The 13,502-nt window shown below is 46.8% G+C and overlaps 3 protein-coding genes across 3 annotated transcripts; 1 reads left to right on the top strand and 2 right to left on the bottom strand.

Annotated features, from left to right (window-relative positions):
• Positions 1-4,607: 4,607 nt before the first annotated feature.
• Positions 4,608-6,051, bottom strand: PtA15_8A282 (uncharacterized protein; the record flags this gene model as incomplete). The annotated part of the gene is made up of 4 exons (XM_053171695.1): positions 4,608-4,757; positions 4,851-5,331; positions 5,406-5,926; positions 5,995-6,051. The coding sequence occupies 4 exons, from the start codon at positions 6,049-6,051 to the stop codon at positions 4,608-4,610; spliced, it is 1,209 nt and encodes a 402-aa protein (XP_053022933.1).
• A 549-nt stretch (positions 6,052-6,600) lies between these two features.
• PtA15_8A281 (uncharacterized protein) lies at positions 6,601-10,154 on the top strand (the record flags this gene model as incomplete). Its single annotated transcript, XM_053171694.1, has 14 exons — positions 6,601-6,693; positions 6,765-6,908; positions 7,004-7,526; positions 7,601-7,725; positions 7,802-7,855; positions 7,932-7,978; positions 8,047-8,249; positions 8,321-8,609; positions 8,726-8,921; positions 9,008-9,144; positions 9,238-9,456; positions 9,548-9,675; positions 9,800-9,964; positions 10,075-10,154. The coding sequence occupies 14 exons, from the start codon at positions 6,601-6,603 to the stop codon at positions 10,152-10,154; spliced, it is 2,403 nt and encodes an 800-aa protein (XP_053022932.1).
• Positions 10,155-12,489: 2,335 nt separating this feature from the next.
• PtA15_8A280 (uncharacterized protein) lies at positions 12,490-12,871 on the bottom strand (the record flags this gene model as incomplete). The annotated part of the gene is made up of 3 exons (XM_053171693.1): positions 12,490-12,572; positions 12,647-12,751; positions 12,829-12,871. 3 exons carry the CDS (start codon positions 12,869-12,871, stop codon positions 12,490-12,492), a joined length of 231 nt encoding a protein of 76 aa, XP_053022931.1.
• Positions 12,872-13,502: the final 631 nt, after the last annotated feature.

Raw genomic sequence — 13,502 nt, 5'->3', positions numbered from 1 at the left:
TGACAGGCTGAAGATCCTGACTATCTCCTCATACTGAAATCTACCATCTTAGGATTCAGAATCCATGGGGCCCAGACCCCAGAATCTCTCTTTCTTCCCACAGACTAGACCTTAAAAACTGGCACCCAATACACTCTAAAATTATCATCCAGTTAGGTCTGTTTCACCACTTGATGATGTGTCAGTTTTTTATCAGCACCTTATCCAGTCTTTATGCAGTTAGATATATTTCACTACTACACAATGAGATAGTGTGTTATCATCACATCATCTAGCCATTACACTATCTGCTTCCAGGAAGTAGAAAAATGCCATCTGGCTATGCAGAGCAAGCTATTGTGAAAAAAAATATGAAAAATAGCAATACAAAAAAAATGTTAAAGAGACATTATAACAAAAATAAAGAAATAAAATATTTTTTTCACTAAAGTAAAAAAGGATACATAACCTCTTCTACAAATATGACGCTCAAATCATCTGCAAGTGACTCAAGTGCGTTGTATGTCACTCAAATCCCCTGCAAGTGACTCAAGTGCATTGAATGTCACTTAAATCCCCTGCAAGTGACTCAAGTGTATGATATATGTCACTCAAAGACCCGCAAGTGATTTAAGGGCTTACCAATATTTCACTTGCCAGTCAATTACATCACTGGTATGCTGACTACCACTCCTAATATCAGAGACTTGAAATATTTCCAATCCTCCATTGACTAGTACGCCAATCCCCTGTGAAGCCCAGAGATTTCTAAGAGAGCCACCAAAACAAGGAAGAGGATAAGATATAAAAAGAGGTAAGATTTCCCTCTCTCCCTCCTTCCTCTGCTTATTACCCCTATTCAAAAACCTGACTGCCATTGTCCCCGCTTCTTCTTGATCCTTTTTCATCAAGAATCCAACAGACCTTGCTTTCAGGATCTTGCCGTGTCAAGCCCAACCTTACCATCTTGTTTTGCTATTGAGCTCATTGTTGCACCAGGAAGGATATATACCAGTAAGTAGAATCCCTTTCCTGATCCAACTAGCTCTCCACACAATCTATCTTTCTGGGACCACAAGTACAACCACCCCAGCGCCACTTCAGAGGGATGTAAACCCTGCCTGCTCTGCCGGGCCCCTCTTTTTTGGTTCTTTTCTCTTTATTTCTTTGAAATAAAACTCTCCTATCTGCTATATAGCACCTCCTTATATCCTTCATCAGCAGGTGTCGCCAGAAGAGTCCGGCTCTTAGCATCACCTTGCCTGAGAAAAAAACCCTCATTACACTACACCATGGGAGTTTGCATGGCACTTGTGTGCAAGTGCCATTGCACAATATTGTTTAAGAAACCTGTTAGATATAACCTGGAACTTGAGCCTCAATGTATGCTGAATTCATGATGAATTTATGTTTAACTTATGCTCAATTGAGCTCAAGGCACTTTGGAAAGGAGTTGAATTCAATTGAAAACCAGCTTCAACTTAAATCTAGTTATTACTGGAACTATTTCAGAACACATTTTCAACTACCTTGCAAAGCAATATCTAATACTTGGCAGAAATAAGGTATTTACCACGGGAATCATATATTTCTAGAGCTGGCCCCTATCATCCGTTGGCGGGTACTTGGCACCCATGGGCGGGTACCTGTGGCACTGCTCAGGTATCCTCCGGCGGGTGCGGGTGTCCAGTCTGGGTCCAAATTCAGGTAGGTACCTGCGCACAAATTGCCATTTTGCACAGCTCTGCTTGCCCCTAGTGCCAATTGGCGGGTACTATGTACCTGTGGGCGGGTACCTGTGGAAGTACTTGATGAGCTAGACGAGGGCTGAGAGCAGCGGGCACAAGGCGATGGTGAGATGATGTGGAAGGATTATTCATTTCACATCAGATAACTGGAGAACAAGGGAAAGAAATGAAGAAAGAAGAGAAAAGGAAAAAGACAAGAAACACTATACCTGAGAGCAGCGGGCACGAGGCGATGGTGAGATGGTGTGGAAGGATGAGGAAAGAGTCCTTCCACGCCCGCTGTCTCAGGTGAACTACCTACAACATGTGACATCTGAGTGAAATGGAAGAGAAATGTATGTAGCACACGAAAACAGAGAACAGAAGATGAAAACAATGTGTACAATCTTAACAGTACTCAGGTAAAAGCCAGCGGGTGCCGGGTATGGGTGCGGGTGTCCATTCTGGGTCAAAATTCAGGAAGTTACCTGCACCCGCTGCGGGTACCCAGGTGCAAAGTTCCAGCTCTATATCTTTCATTTTATCATGTTTTTATGATAAATCCCAAAAAGCTTGAAATATTTTAGTGTTACACAAAAAGATACACATGTAAGTTTGTGTGACACATTCTTTAGTTGCTGAAGTTTTTCACAAAATATTTGAATTTCTGGGAAAAGTCCAGCGGAAAAAAACCTCATATTAATCATGAGTTGTGTATGACTTCAGAAAATATCCCCAAAATCATTTGTGTACATATGGCTGAACTTTATAAACAATTTTTGAAGGGTTCACCTAAGCCCCTGGCTCTGCATGAGCACTCAGGCTGGCATCACTAGGCTCAGTGATGAAAAATGTGACACACCAGCACACATGTGTAAATTTGTGTGACACATTCTTCAGCTGCTAAATTTTGTCCCAAGGGAGTTAGAATTCTGGGACAAGTCCAGGGGAGCCTCAGATTACCCAGGGTTTGTGAATGAATTCAGAAAATCTCCTCAGCAGGATTTCTGTACTGATGGATGAAAATCAGATACAATTCTTAAAGGATTCAGCTGATTTGCCCCTGGGATTGCGGGGCACTCATCTTGGCATGATATGGCTGGGTGATGGTCTACGTGTCACACAAACGCGCACGCGTACGTTTGTGTGACACAATGTGTCACAGAAGTCCGCACAGGTTACATGGTTGTGTGACAGCTGGCCCCACAGCACCAAAGTCAAACCGTAGTACCAGAGCAAAATCAGACCTCCCACTAGAGCTGACACTTTGCACCCAGGTACCCACGGCGGGTGTGGGTACCTGCCTGAATTTTGACCCAGAATGCCCAGAATGGGCACCCGCACCCATACCCAGAACCCGCTGGCAGTTACCTGTGTACTTCCATGGGTCCGTCCACAGGTACCTAGTACCCGCCAATGGGCACTGGGGGAAAGCAGAGCTGTGCAGAATGGCAATTTGTGCGCAGGTACCCACCTGAATTTGTACTGCGCACCCCCACGGGTACCCGCCAATGGGTACTAGGAACCAGCTCTACCTCCCACAGTATCACTGCACTTTATCCAAAGCTTTCACCATGTGTGATAGAAACAACTTGAAAAGAACTGGCAGCTTTTTGGTGTGTGCCCTGAAAATAAATACAGAAACCGTTTCAGAGAAACCTACTGGGTATGGGTTTCCAAAGAGGTCAAAAATCATGATAATTGAAATATGAGGAACTTTGGTTGAGCTTGAGGATCAAGTAAAACTTATCATTAAAATGGCCTTGTTTTTGGCATAGGTGTAGCATACATTTTACACATACATTAAACAATAAATCAAGTATTGTTCCAGGTCATTTCAGGATATTTTGTGGCAGACATGAACCTAGCCTTCAAACCAGCATCTAAGTGAGATCCAACCAAATCTATAACTGAGTTAAGAGATGGCACTTGCACGCAAGTGCTGAGGAAACTCCCATGGTGCTACGGCTTGAGGGTTGACAATGTTGGTAAATTTATTGCAGCTGTTCCAACCCCACACACTTTACTTTACTAAGATAGCTTGGATAACATAGGGTAGCTACTACTACTACTAGCATAGCACCCCAGTGTTGGTTTTGATTGTCTAATAAACTGTGTTGCACTTTTTTTTAAAATAAAAAAATAAAAAAACCACCCCAAAAACTTACATCTAGGGGTCCACATTCTTTTGGATTTAAGAAACTTGGATTATTGACAATGACATCAAAAGTGGGAGGGGAGAAATTATGGATGGAGATGTGAAGGAATTAAAAAAAGTGCAATCTGTTTTAGGAGTGTGCAGTCACACCTTGTGTTTTTTCTTGTGCAATGAGAGTACATTGGTCGACTGTAAAACATGGGGGAATGTGGGTCAGCAGGTTGGGGGATACATGTGTGTGCGAAGGACCCAGGTGCCATGAGAGACATATGGTAAGAAGCGTCCTGCTAGTAGGCTACACCACAACTCAAGTTTGTAACTTTGTGAGAGAGACACCCTAAGACATGTCCTGATTAACAACACCACCATCCCATTGGGACAGGCAGTGTTTACGGAAATAATAAGCTTTGGCAATGTGGATGAGATTGAGAGATGAGGTGGTTGATTTGAGCAGATCTGCCGTATGTGCACTGGTCTTGGGCAGCCCGGATTCGAGCCTGCAAGTGGGGCGACTCAGCACGCACCAGGGCGTGTGATTCAATGCCATCCCTCTCCTGGGTTAGCGGGTTCTGATCACTAGACCGGGGTGGACTTCTGGGCAAGCTGCGTTTCGAGTGGTTCCGCCGGAGGACTATTGTACATGAGCAGGGACAGCAGCAGTGGACATCCCTAGAAGCAACACAGAGAGCTACAACAAAGAACGGGCAAGGGAACGCGGGCCAGAGGAGTGGATGGTCTGGGCGTCAATCGCTGTCGTCATCGCTGCTCGAGTATTGGAGCAACGAGGCCAGGAGGTGCGGCGAGGTCTGTTGATCGAGGGGGAGGGCAGACGAGGCTTGGGTGTCGAGGGCTTGGGCATGGAGGGAGGGCGGAGCGTCGCCGGTGCGGGGTCTCTTAGCGGGCCATCCTGAGTCGACGGGACGGAGGGAAGCAGGAGCCGGTGTGACGGCGGCGGCGGCGGCGGGAGGAGGAGGAGGCTTGGCGACGATGCGGACGCGGCCGGCGCTCATCTCGGCGGCCCAGTCGGGGGCCGTCCACACCTCGAACTGCGGCCACTCCACCACACTCGTCCCGCCCAACGCCCCACACACCGTCATCATGCTCTCCAGCACATAGACTTCTGCGGGCTCGCTCGCCGGCCCTTCTGGCCCACCAGCACGCCCGAGCCTCGTCACAAATACCACGCTCTCTTCTGCCGTCGCGGCCGGCGCCGGGTCGTGCTCCGGCTCCACCAGGGCTACAAGGTGCCGCCGTCTCTCCTGAGTCATCTTCAGTTTCTTCAGCTTCAGCGTCCGTTTCAGGAGCTCAATCAGCGCCGTGTCCGAGCAGATTTGGTGCACCAGATGGCTGGCGTGGGGATGGGTTTCGGACGCCGGACCGTGCCTTGTGGCGGCTTGTGCCTCGCCGCTCTTGTCCGGTTCTCCGCTCCGGAAAACGAGCTCTACGGTCCATTGCATGCATTTCTTCCTGCGAAGGTCAAAAAATATGTAGAAATCAGTGACTTTGTTTCAAGAATAGTAAGAGACTTATGTGGGTCTGACTTTTGATTGTAATGGGTCATGTTGAGCTTGCGTCTTGACATCCCATCAGGCATCAAAGTGAGTCGGACGCCTTCGAGTGCGGCCTTGCGGACGAGGAACTCGCGTCTAGCGTTGGAGTTTCGGGAGGGAAGCAGGGGGGCGATAGAGGAGGCGGCGACGGAGGGGGGAGCGGCGGGGTCTTGGGCGAGCCGGGGGTGGGCGAGATGGCGATGGATTTCCTCGAGGTACGAGTAATCCTGCATGAGTCGTCCCCACGAGTATTGGTTGAGCTGGACGAACTCGACCCGGTTGCGTTTGCCCGAGCATTTCGTGGCCGTCTTGTGGTCGCTCGAGCACCCTAACGAACACGTCCGGACTCCGCACCCCGGACAGGTGTATCGCGACGCCGTCTGCTGGCACTGCTCGCATGGCTTTGGCCCCGCGCGGACGGATGGAGCGTCGTGTGGTGCGGATGGAGGTGGTGAGCTGGATCCTGAGGCGTCCATCGTTTTTGAGGGGTGAGGTTTGTCTGGTGGTGGATGCTGCCACCAAAAACATTGCAGGTCATCAAAATGCATATGCATATTTGTCTCATGCACCCCGAATTAACTAGGTTCGCATGGTGGGCGCGTCGGAAGGCTTGCAGCTCTTGGTAGGGTGAAGCCATATTTTTAACACCACCTACCTCGACAGACCTCGACTGAGGACTCCCGCCATGGCGGCGCGGGAGGTTAAACCCACGGCGGCCATCGATAGCTGACCAATGATCTCGACGAAGCACACCTAATTAGCACAGCTTAAAGATTTGGGCCGATTTGGGCCGATTTGGGCGGTATCCAGCAGGTTGACCGCTGGTTGGAGTTTGGCCTTCACGTCTAGTCCACGGAATGTCCGGTGATTGTGGCGCCGTGGATGTTGCTATGTCAAGCCTGGTGCGTGCCGGGGGCGCTTCGGCATCGACGGTTTCAACCCGCCGAGACTGTTACACCTCCGCCCCTCAGGACAACGAGAACGGGCCTATATTCTTACTACTTCTTCCCTTCTAGTCACTCCTTTGGGCTGGGGCTTCAAACCCCTGTGGTTGTCTGGTATTACTGCTTGTCTCAGACGCCGCAGGCTCTCTCTTCTGAGGTTCACTCTCCATGGCGGCAGGCCCCGGCAAGCTATAAAACGCGCTGCCTTGCTCGTTGGTTTTCACTGCATTCTTCACTTCATAATGCAGTTAGTCACGAAGCTAGCAGCCTTTCTGCAGTTTCGCATACCCCTTCAGCCCACCTTGGACAGCTTACAAACTTGCCCCGGATCCCCAGTAATCCAGCTATTTCTAGATAAGTTGCACACCTGTCCTACCACCGATTTCCCCAAGCACTGGGACCCAAGAACAACGCCATATCCCCCCGCTCGTCGAGTCGTAGGGATCTAAACTCATCGGACGTTTTCCAGAGTAAACAAAATGGACCGGTCACTGTCCCAGATCCTTATAGTTGGCTACACGAGCCGCCCAATCAGAGTAAAGAGACAAAGGTACGCTCCTCCCAATAACCAAAAGAAATGCGATGGGAGAGAAAAAAAAAAACGAAGTATTCGTAGCATAATTCTAATTGGCTCTACTATCTTAGAAATTCGTCACCAGGCAACGAACTTTTACGAAGGATTACCTGAGCCAATACTCCCATCGAGACTCGCTCTATCGGACAGTAAAAAAGAATATGGATTACGGAAGTATCGGTTGTCCATTGCTGAAGCCCGATGGATACTACTACTTCTGGTTCAACTCAGGCCTACAATCCCAATACGTGCTCTATCGGGTCAAAAAAGGGGAGGAGGAGGAAGCCTTCAAGCGGGCTAGCGACCCCAAACAGAAAAAGCCTGTGGGGGAGCTCTTCCTCGATCCCAACCTGTTCTCGATTGATGGCACCACCGCACTCAGTCTCTCGGCGACTTCCGAGTCGGGCATCTACATGGCCTATGGAGTCTCTCGCTCTGGGAGCGACACTAATACTGTTTACGTCCGTCGCGGTGACCACCCGCATACCAAGACTGCTGCCGAGGGCGGCAAGAGAGGCGAGGACCCTGGGCGGATGAAAGACATCGTCGAAAATGTCAAACCGAATGTAGTCACTTGGATGAACGATGATTCTGGTGAGTGGAAAGAAAGCGGTGTTTCAGTGGGAAGAGCTGCTCATTGACAGCTTGGTGATCGACCCGACGTTCAGGTTTTTTCTATGCAAGATTCCCCGACAAACAGCCCAAAGAGCCAAAGCCCAAAGCTACCGGGCCCGGTAAAAATCAAGTCGGGATTGATGCCGGGACAGACACCCAATCTGAGCTCAATCACATGGCGAGTATCTATTCCGTGATTCCTCGCTGGCTTGAATACATCTCAAGTAACTTATCCAACCTGTCTCTGCTTATAGGTCTACTTTCACAAACTTGGCGAGCCACAGAGTAAAGATATATTGATCGTCAAGGTCAGACAATGTTTAGCCCGCCTCCCTGACCAGGGGGCGCTGTTCTGAGATTATTTTGTTTTCGTCTGGCTTACAGGACCCAGAGAATCCAACATACGTATGGGGACCTGCAGTTTCGGAGGAGTGAGTGGTTTTCATTATCTGACCATCCCTTGGTTCCAGATGGACTGACCTGATTTCTGTTCTTCTAGCGGCAAGTACCTCATCTTGGAGGTTAATGCGGACACCGACGACTCCAACCAACTCTGGGTTGCTGATCTGACCTCTCAGCCCCTGTCGAGTGAAATGAAGTGGCAAAAGATCGTGAATAAGTTTGGCCATAGGTACTCCTTCCTTGCGAATGATGACAGTCAACTGTATATCTATACCAACAAGGATGCACCCAAGTACAAAGGTACGAAGCCCACAATCACCAGTTTTTGCTGCACATATTTCCGATGATACTGATTAATTCTTGCTTCGTAGTGGTGATGTATGACTTGGACAAGCCGGAAGAAGGGTTCACAGACTTGGTACCCGAGGATCCTCATGCGGTCCTGGGGGGGTATCATCCCATCAACAACCACCAGGCCATTCTGACCTATTCACGGGACGTCAAAGATGAGATATACCTTCATGAGATCAAGTCCGGCAAGCGTATCAAACGAATCGGCGAGCAGTTGATCGCTAGCGTCGACAGCCTCTCCGGCCGGCGAAAACATCACGAGTTCTTCGTCTCAATCAATAGCTTCATAACTCCTGGAGCGATCTACCGGTAAGTGATTGGCGGCAATCACATTCTTGGCTGAGATTGAATGTGGGGTCGTGTATCCCTACCACTGATCTGATGTCACCTTGCATTGTCTGCGGTCACGTATCCGTTTTGTCTAGCTACCGTTTTGATAGTCAAGAGGATCCGGAACTGGTCGAATTCAGCAAGACTGCGATGTCTGGATTAAATTCCGATGATTTCGTCTCCAAACAAGTGTTCTATCATTCAAAGGATGGGACCAAAGTGCCGATGTTCATCGTTCACAGGAAAGACTTCAAGCAAGACGGTACTGCGCCCGCTATTCAGTACGGATACGTGGGCCCCTTTCTTTTTATTTTGATCGCGCAGTTACATCGCTCACACAAACCGGACAGCTGATCTCGGTGTGAGCTGCTCTCCAGGGTGGATATTCTTTTAGCGTCACGCCCTTCTTTTCGCCCGCTTTCATGACCTTTGTAGCACATTATGGAGGGGTACTCGCTGTGCCAAACATCCGAGGGGGTGGAGAGTATGGAGAGGACTGGCATTTAGCAGGCTGGTTAGTGCCCTGAGTGTTCTCCCGCCATACCCACTGCTTTCTTGAATGCTAATCAAATCCATTTGGATTGCAATACACTTTGAATGGACCCAGCTTTGATAAAAAACAGAATGTGTTTGATGACTTTCAGTACGCAACCAAGTATCTGATCGAGAATCGGTACGTGGCTCCCGATAAGGTGACCATCATGGGCGGCAGTAACGGTGGTCTCGTGGTGGCCGCCTGCGTCAACCAGGCCCCGGAGCTCTATGGAGCTGCTGTTGCCGAGATGGGGGTATTTGACATGTTGAGGTTCCAGCGGTTCACGGTTGGGTGAGGCTCATCTTCTGCAATTTCCTCCATCGGCGCTTCGCACTGTTTCCTCTTGAAGCTCACTCTGCTCGCACTATGCCTGGCTTTACAGACGTACTTGGATCTCTGAGTTTGGAGACCCAGACGACCCCAAGGCGTTCGACTACTTGATCAAATATTCCCCCTTGCATAACATCAACCCGGACGCCGAATATCCAGCTCTCATGCTCCTCACAGCGGGTCAGTGACAGCTCTCTCTTTTGATCCCTATCGATATCTTAAATGGACCCCTCATTGGATGAGTTTAGAGTCGCTTAGTGGACCAATGTTGACGAGGATGCTTGAATACTTTTGAATATTGAAGACCACGACGATCGGGTCGTCCCTCTACACAGCTTCAAGTATGCAGCTGCGGTCCAACACGCACTCCCGATGAATACACAACCTTGCTTGTTGAGGGTCGAGGTCGACGCGGGTCATTCAGCCGGCAAGAGCACTGAGATGGAGATCAATTCAATCGTCGACCAGCGTCTGTATAATATTTATTGATCTCTCCTGTTCTCGTAACATCTTTCTTTCTTTCTATGTAGCACTTTGGCTGAATAATTCTCTTTCCTTTTTTTTTTTGGAGGTTTATAGTCAGCTTCATCGCCCTCAGTCTTGACTTGGAGTGGCAGGAATATCACGGAAGGAAACGTATTGATACATTAAGGACATAGGCACCAATCCTCTCACTTTTATCCTTCTACTGAATGTGCTCTTTACTATGTACTTCGCCTTTATCCGCCTCTCTCCCCTCCTCACACCCTCAAAAACTAAAAATCAAAGATTTGTCCATAAAGTTGTTTGTTGGGTCGGAAGGGATTTTTATAAACTGTATCTACTCTGCATTGCTAGCTCTAATCCATTGGAGGCTGTTCAGGTCAAGTCAACTACCATGCAAACAACCTACCTGGCTTTCTGCACAACACATTCCAGTCAATTGTGCAGCCAGAAAGTAAAGAAGATCTAAATGGAGGGTCTTCTTGATCACGGCAACATGGACTACATACCACACTATGCCCATTTACCCATCATATCTCCATTCCTCTGCATCTTCTTTGGTTGATTTCAACAATTTACTTTGAGTGATGTATTCATTTGAATTTTGAATGCATCCCCTTTCTCTTGGCTGCTTCCTAAAAAATCTGGGCCCATATGTCTTTCTAGAAATGTTGGTTCTTGACTTTAGTTTACTATAAATGGGCCCTTCTAATGCTGATTTTATAATCTCATACAATTTACCTGTTATAGTAAAGGAAATTTTCCCCATGGGCTGATATAGTAGAGAGCCCCATTTAAAATGTTTCAACCCTATTTATTTCAATGACCAGGGGTAAAACTGGGTGTAAACGTACTTTAATCAGTGGGTAAAAATATGTGCAAAGGACTTGTTGTGTCTGTAATTAGCCTTTGACAAGCTCCCCCCAACAATCAAAAATTAGGCCATGTTTGGCAGTGTCATATTACACAGCATAATGTTTAAAATATGATAATATTATGTAAGTAAGCTGCCATAAAGCTTGACAGTTTACTTCCAAATGATCAGGCTAAAAAATGATGTTTTACATAATTTCAAGGGAGATGCTGCAATTATTTACGGACTTACTTTGCGCACTGAGAAACGCTCTTTGCGCACTGCGTAGTGCCCAAATTTTTCAAGCACTTTGCGCACTGCGGGGGAAGGAAGCAACTTTTTCAATTTGTTCCCCAAGTCTTGACCAATCAATAGAAAAGCCTTTTATCGTCCTCTGTGATTTTTTGGGAGTTTTTTGAAGCTTCTCTGTATGCTTAACAAGCCCACTAAGAAAAAAACAAGTACAGTAATTTGGAAACCTGTAATTCAGGGTGTAAATGGGTCAGGCCTACCCAAGATTCTTTGGGTTTTGGGTTGGGTTTGGGCACGTTCTTAAAGAAAATGACAAGACCCCAACGCAACCCAAGGAACAGGGATTCCAGGTCCCCAAATGTCTGTACTTGTTTATTTTTCTTGGTGGGCTTGTTAAGCTTACATGGCAGCTTCAAAAAACTCCCAAAAAAATCACAGAGGACAATAAAAAGCTTGTGTATTGATTGGTCAAAAAACAATTTGAAAAAGTTGCTTCCTTTGCCCACAGTGTGTGAAGTGTTTGAAAACTTGGTGCACTGCCCAGTGCGCAAAGAGCTTTTTGCAGTGCACAAAGCAAGTCCAATTATTTACTGTGCAATAATGATGCTGCCAAACACAGCCTGAACTGCTTTTAATAGCTGGCTGATACCATACCAGTATACAAAAATAAAACAATGGAAATTTTGTTATAGTGAAGACTTTTTGTTTACCAAGCCCAGTGCTATTGGCTGTAGTATTGGGCCAAAAACGTCTACTATATCATTACTTTATCAATAAACATAAAATAAGGTCCACCTTTGCTTCAAGCAACACAACACAGAATCTGAGGTGATATGCCACTTTGATCATATTTGCCTGTCTCAGTTAGATGTTCAAAATTCAAAGACAGTGCAAGTGCTCCCATAAATAATTCCAAAATTTCTCCAGATTGCCTAAATTGCATCTTGATGAAGATTTCAGGCCGGCAAAATAGTTAAAATTCGTTCAGTAACACAGACTACTGGTGTTATCATCGATCAGGGATTGTATGATGAAAAACATGTCCAAAAATGAGAAATTTGTCTACCGATTACTCTACCATCACATGCGATTAGAGACAAAAGAGAATCAGGACGGAGTTACAAATGTCAATATGAAGATCGTACCTACTTAAAATGCCACTTGCTTTGGAAAATTGCCACCTCCAGCTGAGTCATGCTTCGCTTAACATACTTCCCACACAATCCTCATGCCTATATTTAATTTATTTAGGCTGGATTGACTCGCATGGAAAATACGAGCGAATCTAAAATTGGAATTGTTCTATATATGTCTCCCAGAGGCCTCAAGCTAGAGCTGTGGCTAGGTATACATAATTCCGGCTGGAGATCGAAATTTGCTGATGAGATACAGACAGCGCGGGGGGGCTATGCCAAATCCGATGGTTCAGACATCGAATAGCGTGCCGATTTTGAATCCATAGTCTTGCGTTTCCCGACGAGAGATGAGCCTAAGGATGACCCCAAATTCCGTCAGTTTATCTACCGCAAATCTTTCGCCATCCCTATTTGAACATTTTCTCACAGAACGCCAGGAGGTATATTCGAGGCAAAAATGAATTTGAAACAAAAGCTGCTATTCGGAGTCGGCTTAGTAGTATAAAGTCTTCAACAGACGATATCGTAGAAACTTTAGAATAAAAGCGAGTCAAAATCAGCAAGGGGGGTGTCTAGACAAAATGAGCGCAAAGAAATCAAGTTTCCTACCGACGATGAGGATAACGGCGACGATGGAGGTTAAAGATGTCATAAGGAAGGCACTGCATTCGGATATCAATTCAGCTTCTTTTTCAATCAGATTGTGAAGATTAAAGATGGGGTCCTTACTACACTGCCACGAGCAAGATACGACTCAGGAAGCTTTTGAAGGTGATATGAACTGTCCCAGCACGCTGCTTAAGAATGTGTTTTGCTAAGACAATTAATACGGTGATATCAAAAGATGTCGCTGAGCTTAACCACACCGCCCAGCATACGGTTAGCTGGACTGAAAGCTTTGGGGGAGTATCTCTTTTCAAGCGGCCATGGGACAGGTCTGATAGAATGATCGCTGACGTCGCCAACCCAGCCAGACAGGTTAAAGAACATGAAACCGCCGTGAAATTAGACCATCTAATTTTATTCTTCACGAAAGCACGAACTATGCGAGAAAAGTGGATCCTTAAAAGTAGGTAAATACGTTTTTTTAGTCAGTATCTGTGTATTCCATCCCGCGTCGAAGTCAGAAAATAAAATACACACTGTACGACGATAACGATAAACAATGTGAAGAGAGTCTCGATTCCTTCGTAGAGGAATACGTTAAATGGCGTGGATGTGGCATAACGTGTCATAGCAAGGCATGTGTTCTGAGAAATGAATCAAAAGCAATCAGTGACAGT

The sequence above is a fragment of the Puccinia triticina genome, chromosome 8A, assembly GCF_026914185.1.
Source record: "Puccinia triticina chromosome 8A, complete sequence".
Taxonomy (NCBI): Eukaryota; Fungi; Basidiomycota; class Pucciniomycetes; order Pucciniales; family Pucciniaceae; genus Puccinia; species Puccinia triticina.
Note: the sequence above shows the minus strand (reverse complement) of the source record. Positions and strands in the feature narration are given on the sequence as shown.